The 13,940-nt window shown below is 41.1% G+C and overlaps 1 protein-coding gene across 1 annotated transcript in view; it reads left to right on the top strand.

Moving 5' to 3' along the window:
• Positions 1–433, top strand: part of LOC137075801 (uncharacterized) — a 61,202-nt gene extending 60,769 nt beyond the window's left edge. Inside the window, exon 13 of the mRNA XM_067444755.1 lies at positions 91–433. Within this exon, the coding sequence (XP_067300856.1) occupies positions 91–217 (127 nt within the window). The 3' untranslated portion in view covers positions 218–433. The remainder of the gene's footprint in view (positions 1–90) is intronic.
• The last annotated feature ends 13,507 nt before the right edge of the window (positions 434–13,940 follow it).

Below are 13,940 nucleotides of genomic sequence, written 5' to 3'. Positions count from 1 at the left end.
GAGAAAACACTGAATTGAATCCATTATTGACTAATAAATCAACACCAGTATCATATCACACAGAAAGCAAATGCTGGTCTTTAATTTCAGGTTCTGGGCGTATGGAGAGCCAAATAGTAATGGTGGAGATGAAGATTGTGCTGTAATTTATGGGCCTGGATTGGCTGATTATCCATGTAATCATACAATTCAGTGGATCTGTGAGAAGGTCATTTAAAAATAAGTCAATACATGCACTCCAGGTTTATGTAAAAAAAAAAAAAAAAAAAAAAAAACTATGTGTAAGTGGCCAGAACACAGGCACTCAAGGGTGGGAGGAGTGATCATTTGTAATGGCTGTTAGGACAGGCGTCTGCTGCTTCTTACAGACTGTCATGAGTAACTGCACGTGTTCAATGTTCAAGAAGAGATGCTGGATATCTTTGTGTGGCTCATGGCATTACAAATAAGAAGCTATTTCCTAGCTCAGAAAATGAAATGTTACTTTAACTTTATGAAGATAAATAATAATAATAAGTAAGTAAGTATTTTTGTTATATGAAGTTCACATTAAAAACTTTTTGGAAACTCTTAACCATACCTCCATTACTTTTTTGTGTTCTTTTTTCTTTTAAGTGACCTAGTTTTCAGTCTGTTGCTTTGATTTCTCGTTCATTGGGTTGTTACACCTGTTGTTAATGGTTAATGTATATGTGTGATTTTGCCACAGAGAGTTTGACACATTTTGTTTAGAAACCTGTTTGTATGTCTCACTATCACTTTTGCAGTTTGAATTATTCTACAGGTCCTTCTCAAAAAATTTGCATATCGTGATAAAGTTCATTATTTTACATAATGTAATGATACAAATTAAACTTTAATATATTTTAGATTCATTGCACACCAACTGAAATATTTCAGGTCTTTTATTGTTTTAATACTGATGATTTTGGCATACAGCTCATGAAAACCCAAAATCTCCAAATATTAGCATATTTCATCAGACCAAAAAAAGAAAAGTGTTTTTAATACAAAAAAAGTGAACCTTCAAATAATTATGTTCAGTTATGCACTCAATACTTGGTGGGGAATCCTTTTGCAGAAATGACTGCTTCAGTGCGGCGTGGCATGGAGGTGATCAGCCTGTGGCACTGCTGAGGTGTTCTGGAGGCCCAGGATGCTTCAATAGCGGCCTTAAGCTCATCCAGAGTGTTGGGTCTTGCGTCTCTCAACTTTCTCTTCACAATATCCCACAGATTCTCTATGGGGTTCAGGTCAGGAGAGTTGGCAGGCCAATTGAGCACAGTAATACCATGGTCAGTAAACCATTTACCAGTGGTTTTGGCACTGTGAGCAGGTGCCAGGTCGTGCTGAAAAACCAAATCTTCATCTCCTTAAAGCTTTTCAGCAGATGGAAGCATGAAGTGCTCCAAAATCTCCTGATAGTTAGCTGCATTGACCCTGCCCTTGATTAAACACAGTGGACCAACACCAGCAGCTGACATGGCACCCCAGACCATCACTGACTGTGGGGACTTGACACTGGACTTCAGGCATTTTGGCATTTCCTTCGCCCCAGTCTTCCTCCAGACTCGGGCACCTTGATTTCCGATTGACATGCAAAATTTGCTTTCATCCGAAAAAAGTACTTTGGACCACTGAGCAACAGTCCAGTGCTGCTTCTCTGTAGCCCAAAAGTGTCTTGACCTGGGGAACGCGGCACCTGTAGCCCATTTCCTGCACACGCCTGTGCACGGTGGCTCTGGATGTTTCTACTCCAGACTCAGTCCACTGCTTCCGCAGGTCCCCCAAGGTCTGGAATCGGTCCTTCTCCACAATCTTCCTCAGGGTCCGGTCACCTCTTCTCGTTGTGCAGCGTTTTTTGCCACACTTTTTCCTTCCCACAGACTTCCCACTGAGGTGCCTTGATACAGCACTCTGGGAACAGCCTATTCGTTCAGAAATGTCTTTCTGTGTCTTCCCCTCTTGCTTGAGGGTGTCAATGATGGCCTTCTGGAGAGCAGTCAGGTCGGCAGTCTTACCCATGATTGCGGTTTTGAGTAATGAACCAGGCTGGGAGTTTTTAAAAGCCTCAGGAATCTTTTGCAGGTGTTAAGAGTTAATTAGTTGATTCAGATGATTAGGTCAATAGCTCGTTTAGAGAACCGCTTCATGATATACTAATTTTTTTTTAGACAGGAATTTTGGGTTTTCATAAGCTGTATGCCAAAATCATCAGTATTAAAACAATAAAAGACCTGAAATATTTCAGTTGGTGTGCAATGAATCTAAAATATATGAAAGTTAAATTTTTATCATTTCATTATGGAAAATAATGAACTTTATCACAATATGCTAATTTTTTGAGAAGGACCTGTATGCATTATTTTGCAGTTCCTAATAAAATTACCAGCCAACTAATGAGCAACTTTTGTTTTTATTTTTTCATCAAAGAACATTTTTATTCATATACAGTTCTTAGTGAAAGTTAAATTTAGACCCTGTGCACATGTCCACGTGTGTTCATATTTCTTTCACAGAGCTAGTGAGGTCAGATATTGTCATCTCTCTCTTCTGTCTCATTTATTTCTCTGTCCATTCTTGAGCTTCACTTATTTTCTTCAGGAATGAATCTCCGTCATTCAGAGCTCCTGTAGTAGGTCAGCAGGGAAGAAGCCCAGTTTACGGCCAGTGCTTACTTTCAGATATCCATTCACCTCCTCTCCTTTCTTCACCACAATCTACAAAGCAGAACACAGTTTTAAATCTGAAAATCGATCTGTAATCAGTCTATAAACAGCCTCTTAAATAAATTTTGATTTGGTTATTTTACGCTTACTTCAAGGGTTAGCTCACCCAAAAAATATAATTTCTGCTTGCCCATGCCCTCATGCTTTCCAAATTTTTTGGTTGAAGAACCCTTTAAGTACAAACATTAACTACGGAGGCCAGATTTTTGGAGCATCATGCGGGACATACAGAGGTATTCCTGATGACTGTTTCAGTTGACTCTCTTCAGTCCCCACCACACAGACACACACTGACCAGGGGTCTCATTTATAAAGAGTGCGTACGCACAAAACAGTACGTACGCCAGTTCCCACGCAAAGGTTGTGATCTATAAAGAACAAACTTAACGGGAGAATGTGCGCACCTTCATGCTGTACGTACGCACATTCTGGGGACAGAGAATTGGCGACACAGATGGTGAAGTCGTGAACTGAAGTTAGATTGTAGAAAATACATGTGAAAAGAACGATTATAAGAAATAATGACATTTAATTTTCACTCCATATCATACGTTATATCCACATTGTCATGAAGATTAAATCCAACAGTGTTATTTCTGCTGATTGTTTTAGGCTATATGCATCTAGTAAAATCCAAACGTAATTCAAAATGTATTAAAAAAAATAATCAGCGCTGCCTTACAGTCACATCGTCCACAACGGGAGCGCTGGAGGAGATGGCACGACTACCTGTGATACAGAATAGCATGAAATACCCTTTTATTAGAGAACTGCACAACACAGTGTAAAAACTTAATATTTTCCTTAATGTAGGCTACATATATCATAAAATGTCAAAGTCTGCAAATACAGTCATGAAGCACAATCGCTACTCATCATCGGTCCTAACTATTACATTACAAAACATGAAGAAGCATGTGTTCACTATAACATTTTCATCTTAAATTTTAGCCCACAAACTAATTCTGTGATTTTGTCGAGGTGTTAACGATCAGTCTATTTGTTAAAAACATAGAAAATCCTCCGGTGACCCGGGTATGTAATGCTTCATGATGGCCCTGTTGGAGGATTACGCCAATGGCAGAATAAGGAGAGAATGAGTTTTCATTCAGGGACATTATCAGCAAAACTGCATGAATTTTATTTGAAGGGTTTAAAATTAACAAAACATTTATTAATTAAAATAACACTTTATAAAAATAAAATAAAAACCTGAGAAGTACAAATATATTTTTTCTATTATTCTACAACATTAAAAGGATATTGAATGATGTTCAGCGATGTAATGTGTAAGGCACAAATGGCATTTATAGTCCGTATCTAATATTTTTTAATGTCTTTTACCTTTGACAGTGTGTTACGACCCCCGGTCTAGGGCTGCAGGGGTGAACATAAAAAAAACAGTCCCAAAACAGAGTACGTTTAAAGGCGCACTATGCAGCTTTCCGTCCACTGGAGGGCGCCTATTCAAAACAAATCGTAGTTTGATGACGCAAAGTGTGAGCGCAGCATTTTGGGAGATGTGGTCTTCTCATCACAGCCGGTGAAAAATAGGACTCGGGCAGAAATCACGTTCATGCATGCGGTTATTAACGTTACTGTAGTCTAAAGCAGAGCAGGACCGAGTGTTATGGACCTGAGCACAGCTGCTGGAGCGATTGTTAAACAAATACCTGCCGCGCGAATACCGGGACTTTTATTATGACGGGACGGGACACATTCGCCGGGCGCCTGCACAGATCCGCTCTTCCGGTTATGATTTTGAGGTAATGGAGCTCTGTTTATCATATTAGATACATTTAAGTGTGTTTAAAACGATGTTATGACGTTACTCCGTGCGTTCACTTGTTCACACTGCTAAGAGTAAAGCGCTCCTGCCAAATAAAAGCCGAAACCGAAGGTAACGCAGATATGACGCAATTGACAGGCGACTCTCTCAAATGCAATGCTGAAACAATTTACAAATAGTTGGAAACTTCTGGGATATTGTAGGTACTCAACTGAACAAAATATATAACACCGGCCTAGTGGTTTTTGGATATTTTACTGCAAAAATACTACATAGTCATAGTGCACCTTTAAAAGGAACATTCTCAGTTCCTGATTTTAATTTTTTTGTGAGGACAAAAGGATGAGGGTTGCCACAAGTCAACAATGAAAAGTAAATCAAAACTCAGGGACAACTTCGGGGCTTGGCCAGGCCAAAATAGCAAACAAAAACGGCTCGGGTTATGTATATAACCCTTGTTCCCTGAGAGGGAACGAGCACTGCGTCGGAACGACGATTTGGGGATACTCCCTTAGCATGAACGCGTCTGAAGTATGAATGAAACTAGTCCAATCCTTATTGGTCCTACGTCATGACGTAGATGTGACGGCATACCCGGAAGCTATAAAGGGGAGCCCGGCGCATAGTAGCGTCAATTATCGCGATGAAGCATAATGCTCTCAGGCGATACGTGGTGTGGCGACGAGACGCAGTGCTCGTTCCCTCTCAGGGAACAAGGGTTATATACATAACCCGAGCCGTTCCCTATATCGAGGGAACTTCGCACTGCGTCGAAACGATGATTTGGGGAACGAGTACCCACTAGGCCACACCAAGGATACGCCTGCCCTATTGTGAGCTGGAGACCAGGCACAATCAGGACTGGAGTACCCTGCCACCGGGGGTCGCAGGGAGGTGTAGGCTGTAAAACCTTATAAATGTGTGCTGAGTAGCCCAGCCAGCCGCTTCACAGATGTCCTGCATAGGGACTCCGGACAGAAGGGCCACCGAAGAGGCCATACCTCTAGTCGAGTGGGCTCTCAAGGCAATAGGTGAAGAAAGCAGATTGCGCACCTGATATGCCAAGGCTATTGCCTGCACAATCCAATTACTGATAGTAGGGGTTGACGCAGGCAGCCCTTTCTTGGGTGAGCCAAAACACACTAACAGCTGGTCTGATTTCCTCCACTGAGCCGACCTTTCCAGATAGATCCTTAGGGCCCGAACTGGACACAAAAGGAATAATCTCCCTTCTTCCGCCGTGACATGGGGCGGAGGATGAAATGCCTGAAGAACCAAAGATCTGACCGTACTGGATGGAACCTTCGGCACATACCCTGGCCTAGGGTGCAGTACGGCCTTTACTCCTCCCGGGGCAAACTCCAAGCAGGTTGCCGTGATGGCCAAAGCTTGAAGATCTCCCACTCTCCTGAGAGAGGTAATAGCTAGGAGGAACGCCACTTTAAGCGTGAGATTCTTAGGTTCTGCTGCCTCCAGTGGTTCGAAGGGGGCCTCAGCCAGGCCTTCGAGAACCACTACCAGATCCCAGGTTGGAACTCTGGTACGCACTACAGGTCTTAACCTACGCGCCCCACGAAGGAAGCGTACAACCAATTGATGCCTACCCAAAGGCCCATCACCTAACAGAGCGTGGAAAGCTCCAATAGCTGCCACATACACCTTAAGTGTGGACGGGGTAAGCCCTGCAGAGAAACGATCTTGGAGGAACTCCAGTACTGAAGCCACTGGGCAGTTAACTGGGTCCACCTCACGTTCTCTACACCAAGTGACGAAGACATTCCACTTGAGGCTGTACAATCTCCTAGTAGACGGGGCCCTAGAGCTAAGCAAGGTCTCTATAACGTCTGCCGGCAGCCCCTCCTCTCAGAGGTTCCAGATTTCGGGGCGGGGGTGAAATATTGTGCCCCCCGCCTGCGATAAGAGCGATAACTGACGCTACTATGCGCCGGGCTCCCCTTTATAGCTTCCGGGTATGCCGTCACATCTACGTCATGACGTAGGACCAATAAGGATTGGACTAGTTTCATTCATACTTCAGACGCGTTCATGCTAAGGGAGTATCCCCAAATTTGTCGTTCCGACGCAGTGCGAAGTTCCCTCGATATAGGGAACTCAACTAAATTATACCAGGAGAAACTAAATTCCCTGTCAAACGAAAAAATAGGACCAAAGAAAAATACAATGCCTTACCTATCTCCCTACCTAAACATAAACAGGAGAAAAAGATGTATTTAACAAAATAAAAGGCACCTAGCCCCTACGGTTTATAAATGACAAACAACTAAAATAACTGTGGCACACACGCCACTAAAGTAACCAAAAACAAGTGGTAAAGGAGAGGGAGTAACTTAAACTAAAAGAACAACACCAATGGCTCACTCAATAGAAAATCACTAACACAATTTCACAACTTGTGTTTTACAACACTGCACAGGACTAAAATCACACGGATCAGTCTCTAGCTCTCTCCCTCTCTTGATGACGCGCTTCCACTCCTCTTTTAAAGAGCCGCCGCACAGCCGTGACCAACCAGCGCTCTCTGACGTCACGTCCAATTTGGGGCGGAACAACCTATTAGAAACAATAGGAGGAGAGACAGTGGAAAAAAACAGGAAGAGAGAAAAACAACAACACATCCGAGAATAGATGTATCAAGTGTTAAACATGGTGTCACGTGGATGGGAATATGCATGCAAATGATATGCAGATGAGGTCATGCATAGTAAAACTAGGCGTTGTCAGCTCCATATATGGTGATTTCAGGGTGGAGAAGCACGTACGTACAATCTCCTGCTGGCTGTGATTTATAAAGGGATTTTTGTGCATGGTTTTATAAATCAGATTTTTTTGTGCGTATGCAAAAACTAGCTTTTAGCTTTACGTACGTACATGTGGCAAGCAGCGGGACGAGGGACCACGAGAGCGGGCCGGTGACGAGTGGTAATGAGTACCAGCTGCGCGACACACCGGTCTCGTCTCGCAGGTAAATGACGGGAGCATAAAAGGAGGAGTGAAGGCAGCGGAAGATGAGAGAGGACCAGGCCTGGATTTTATGTTATGCTTACGTTTTGTTTTGTTGACTGCCCGCGTTTGATTATGTGTGTGGGCAGTCGTTCGTGAGGGACTGGCCGCATTTGATTATGTGTGTGTATGTGTGGGCAGTCGTCTGTGAGGGGCTGCTCGCCGTTTTACTTTCGTTTTGTGTATTTATCTTGAATTAAAGTTTGTTGAACGTTCGCCGGTTCCCGCCTCCTTCCTTCCATTGAAGATCTCCGTTACAGTACACTTTTAGGATGAAATCTACGCAAAGTTTTATAAATGAGACCCCTGATCTTTCTTCAGGGTAATCTGGCCCATTTCTCTGTTTCCCACGAAGGAACTTTAATAACAAAAACTACGACTTTATTCAGCATTGTCTTCTCTTCCGCGTTCAATCGTCAAATAAAGTTTCAAACGGTTATGAATCAGCATATTGATTCATGATTCGCGTGTCAAACTGCTGAAATCACGTGACACTGGCGATCCAAATCATTGATCGAGATTGAATTTGGAGACAGGAAAAGACAGGAGGTTGAGAGGAAGACCAAAAGTTAGGTTTATGGATGTAGGGAAGGAGGACTTGAAGGAAGTCAGTCTGAGAGAAGAGGATGCAGGGGACATGGCTAGATGGAGGAAGTGTCAGGGTTCTGCCCTGGCAGCTCTGTCTGTTTTGTCTTTGTTTAATGTTTCTATGTTTGTGTTGTGTCTTAGTACTTCAATCTGTCTCTCTCTGTGTTTGTCATGTGTTCCTCTTGTCCTGCCTCCTTGTTTGCCGTTACCACACCCCCTTGTTTAGTCTGGTCTAGTTCTCGGTTCACTAATTGTGCTCACCTGTTCCTCATGTGCTCTGCTCCCTTTATATTGTGCTACCTTCCCTCTTGTCTTTGCTGGTTCGTTGCATTTGTGTGCGTTTGTCCGTGCAAGCTTCTAGCCCAGTGTATAGTCAGTTCTAGATTTTGTGTCTCCTGTTTTTCTAGCTTTGTATTTATTTTCAGTTTTTTCTTTGTTCCTGAGTTTCTGAGTCTAGTGCATTTTCTGTCTTTATTTTGCTCATTTTCTCCAGGTTTTATTTTGGCATTTCTCTTTAGCCTTATTGTTTAGTTTTCTTGGTTTTGATAGTGATGGGCAGACTGAGGCTTCGTGAAGCACTGAAACAGTTGAAGCAAATGTGCCGAAGCTTCGAAACAACACCCGACACTCGTCTCCATGACGCCATCTAGTGGACACTGGCGTGTATTGATCTGAAATAACCTTGACTGTGATCTACTATGTAAAAAAACAAAAAAACAAAAACGTTTTTAACATCTGGCTCACAACTACTTGGTTTTGTAACCTGTAGCCTCCTCATTGTAAATAACTTTAGTTTTTTGTTTTGTTTTATTGAAAAATTAAGATTATTAAAAGAAATAAAGCCACAATGTGTCATTTGTTCCAAAACATTTTTATTAAAAAATATGAATTATGACATACAAATGAGTGAAAATTACTGAAAATTAAGTTAATGGATCCTGCATTCTGGGTCAATACAATACACACATCTCACTTCATGTGGTGTTTCCAAATGGATGTAGTACGAGATTTCGTTTTTGATTTAAAAAAGCATTGTCATTTCATCATTGCGATATTTTAGAGAAGCATACATTTTTAAGCTTTGATAATTTTAGGCGTTTAAGTACACTTGTTTAGTATACAAAATGTGACATAATCTTGCTCCCACTCCACTGCATGGCTTTTTTCAAAGAGTTGACAGTGGAGGTTATACACAGGCCTGTATCAAAGGAGACCGCGTGATACCGTTTAGGCTCACCACTTTTGGGCAAAACGTTTTGTTAGTAATAGGTGGTAAACTCTGGAATAGCTTGCCCCTTTCAACAAGAGAATGTCATTTCCTACATTCAACACCTTTAAAACTCACTTAAAACAGTGGCTTCTTGAAAACCAGAGGTGTTCTCATATTTAACTGTCATACATTTATCAATAGTGCATGTACACTTACACTGTAAATCTGAACGTAGTATAGAGGTGAATGAACAATGTCTTGCCATTTGTGTAATTTTTTTGTTTCGTTTTTTGGTGAATGATGTTGTATGATTGTTGGCTGTCTTTGTTATTTTTGCTATAGGGACTCCAGATGAAAAGTAGTTATTTTTACTAATTCTGGCATATTTACATGGTGTATTTTTATACAACAATGTTCATGAATATGCTTGGTCCCTATTAAATAAACAAATAAAATAAAATAAAACAAAAATATATATCACCTATGAATATCATATATATATATAATTCTATATATTCTATATCTATAATTCTAACTTAGCCTATATGAATGTGTTACTAGCCTATATCTATCCTATCTGTCACTGATCAGTCAATATAGCCTATCTCATTTAAATCTAGCCTAAATATAACTAACCATAGCGCACAATAAATCTCACTTATCTCACAAAATCTCTCTCCTCTCACTAAACCCACGAGGTGAAGATGGATTAACTTCACTTTTAAACTGTGGGGAATGAGGTTCATTCAGATGTGTGACTGTGTGGTTTGTTCCCGCCCCTTTTAATCAAAGCAGTCTCGACCAAGGGGGTAATCTAGCACTCGGAAAGCGTTCCACCCCTAGGGGCTGCCATTGCTAACCAAGCCATCACCTGCTGTTAGCATCCCATTGACTCCCATTCATTTTTGAGTCACTTTGACAGTGAATAACTTTACATCTGAGACGTTTAAAGACTCCATTTGTCCATTGTTTATTTCTAAAGAAACACGACAATGTATAAAAGGCTCCATTACCTTGTATCTTACACTATCGCCCCGTAAAAGCTGTTTTTGTAAAAATAGGCTAACGATTGCGTCATAACCAACGCAACTCTGTCGCACAGTTGAGAAATTACCGTATAGACCTGAGGAGACGCTCGCAGGCAATCTTTTACTGTCTATGAGACAGTCGGGGGGACGTGGAGACATAAAGTCTGATAAAGTCAAGGGAGAAGAATGGGGAGAAGCCCATAGTGAGCCAAAAGCAACGGGAGAAAATATTTAAACAACGTGATTCAGCTTTCCCTTTCCACAACTACTAGAAGACCTACAGCTGTCAGACAGGAGGCTCACGTCACATCTACGTCCTCAAGCTCAGTCTGAGCCGGCGCAGTTCGCTCCGCCATCAGGAAGTGAGTGCCCCTATACTGACATCACTTAACGCCGTAGAAGGCAATGGGATAGCTCGGTCCATTTCTTTTACTGTCTATGGTCTCGACAGGCGCACCTGATGAAACACTTCGGTGCTTCGTTTAGCGGTAGTCACGTGACATGGGTGAGTCGAATCACAGCTCGGAGCAGTGTTTCGAAACATCCGCGCTTCGGGATCTCGACACAGCATTGAAACGTCAGGTTCGCGTCAGCCATCCCTAGGTTTTGATAGCTTACCTTTTTATTTTTCTTGTTTTCCACTTTTATTTTCAGTTCAGTCTTTTTATAGAGATTGGTTTTGTTTTATTTTTCCTCGTTTTCTAGCTCCAGTTATTATTTAAGTTTTTTGTTTAATTTAGTCATAGTTCTTAATTTGTCTGTTGTTTCTTGTTGTCTTGTCGTGTGTGTCCTGTGTTGTTTTCTGTCCTAAGTTTTTCCCTGGCCGCTGTCTCCACTGCCTGTCAGCCAAGACGGGAGCTGCTTCTGTGAGAACATCAAGCCTCAGGTTCCTGCCTGGATTGGTCCAACATCGCCCTGCCTGGTGTTGCCTCCCAAGCTGTCCTAAAGTTCGTTGGCTGCCTGGACTGGTCTCAGTGGTCATCCTCCCCTGCCCGTCATCGTGGTGTCTGTCCCCTGCCCTGGTGTTTGGACTGTCACTCATACACTACCCTCTTGTGTCTTGTTGATCTGTCTTATTAATAAACTGTCCTTGTTGTTCACTCTGCATCTGGGTCCTCCACTTCCTGATCCTTGACAGGAAGATGATTCGCTGCGACAGTTGAAGGGAACAGCTAAAAGGAAAAGCTGATTAAAGTAATCTGGAAGACCATTTGTAAGTTCTTGGTAAAATTATGACAATTTTGGAGTTTTAATGGACAAGACACTGAAAGAAAAATGTACTTTAAAAGAAATCCTAATTATTTGGAAAGATTTTGATAAAGAATTGGGTATTAAATATGACTAAGCAATAATGTCATGAGAGAAAGATGAGTGAACGAGTGTCACGTCTGAACAAAGGAGAACTGGTGCGAGGACTCAAGTGCAGGTAGTGATGTTACGTCTGACACCGATACCCTGAAGCTTGCTTCAAACTCGAACGGCCCTTGCAGTGAACCACTGCTTCAGAGCTTGTATCACGACGTCACTAGTCACGTGAAAATGTCTTCTGAAGCAAACACACCGCTTCACTCCTGTAGTGAACCACATGACTGCTTTCACAGCCCAATCAGTGCTGAAGGTATGACACCTGTAGGTTGTATTTCTTATGTGCTTTCACACATGATACTACCCTGCTGAAAAAATAACAGAAAGTCTAATGGATTTAATGGTTTTCATGGGAATTGTATTGGTTGTAATGGGAATGGTCTCTGGGTCTCTACTGATGTGTTGGGTTATATTGGTGCATTAAATTCTGAGGGAATATGTCCCAAACGCACGGCAACAAGAATATCAATATTTAAAATATTTTAATAGAAACCATTCAATTTTCTGAGATCGTTTCCAGCTTTTTTTAAGCTGGTCTGATCTTCTGTCCTTTTCTAAATAAATAATTACACACACACACACACACACATCATGCTTAATGTTTTATTATCAAGGTGAACACATGAAATTCATTGGTATCTGTAAAATTCACCTACATAAATGAGTTTTACAGCACTAACATTGTTTCAGCTTTGATCGCCTCGGTTTATACGTAATAAACGGGGCGTTAACATAAGCCTGCTTGCATTTTATGGTTGTCAGCTTTGCTGCATTACATTTACTTCACCAGGAGATGGTGCTGCAGTTTCTATCTGAATGAAGCTTCCAGTTTGTATGAGACATGAGAAATGGACTGAGAAATGGACTGAGAAAGCAGTAATGCTTTGAAACGCTTTATTTGGCCATCACTAAGTGCAGGTAAAGGTAAGTTTTATTATAAAATAAACATAAATACAAAACAAAACCCACGGGGGAAAACACCTAAACAGTCCTAAACATAAACCCAAAACATACCAAAAAGGAGACACGAGGAAAACTGGAGATGTAGACATAACAACGATCCGACTGAGACTGACAAACACAGTGGCCTGTTGCCCAAAGCTGGTTTCAGTTGCTACCCAGGTAAGTTCAAGATTATTTTGAGCAAACTCTGTTTTATCGTGCTCTAAAAGCTGGATTGGTTTTTAGCGGTGTTCATCACCATCGTAACTTACACTGCACGGCTAACCTGCTCTGGAGCCGGTTTTATTCTGGGTTAGAGACTGCAAACCCAAACTGGACCAATCGACTGCAAGTACACACTAAACCCAAATTTGATCCAAATTTGCAGTTTATAGTGAAAAAAACGTTAGAGACAAATTTGCTTATCCTTTGGCACTTATTATTTATTATATTTATATTATAGGATATTAATTATAATTACTTTTAATTAATATAATCATATAATTGTTATATTAATTGACAAGTAGCCACATATTATTATAAATATAAAACATGCATTCATAATTCTTTTAAACAACGTGAATGTGTGAACCTATAATTATTCACCTATAAATATAAATAATCAAGATAAAGATTGCCTGGTTAAGACTGGAGCACTGACTGAAGCATGCAAGTTGATGAAAGGTAAAAGTGTAACAATTTACACAGAACTGCGTTATGCATTCGGAGTTGCGCATGATTTTGGGGCATTGTGGAAACACGGGAAAATGTTTTACCATTTTTCAATTGTGTCTGCTCCTCTAGATGCATTTTTTTCTTGCCTGGCCGGGTTGATATCTGTAAATGCACAGTGCACACTAATAACAAAGATTTGATTTAAACAGGAAACACAAGCACAGATGAGGCTGCGAAGGCCGGGGCAGAGAAGCAGTCAAAGGAACCATAATGTCTTTTGATTTCTGAAATAAACAAAAATGCTTTCACTTCTTTACAGAGGATGGAGACTTTTGCCACAACAGCAGAGAGACAGCTGTGGGAATGATGTGACTGCGCCGTTCAAAATGGTGTGGTGATGGTAACAAGGTATCTGCAGGTTTCACCAAGTCAAATTTAAGACTTTTTAAGACCATTATGAATTAAATTTAAGACCTATATTGCGCAAGAAAAATAAAAAAAAATGCAAAGGAAATGCAGAATCACCAAATTACTTATATTATTTAATTTATTTAAATTGAAAAAGTAGTATTAAACTTATTATTCATAGCTCA

Source organism: Pseudorasbora parva, chromosome 5 (assembly GCF_024679245.1).
Source record: "Pseudorasbora parva isolate DD20220531a chromosome 5, ASM2467924v1, whole genome shotgun sequence".
Taxonomy (NCBI): Eukaryota; Metazoa; Chordata; class Actinopteri; order Cypriniformes; family Gobionidae; genus Pseudorasbora; species Pseudorasbora parva.
This window is presented reverse-complemented; position numbering and strand designations above follow the sequence as displayed.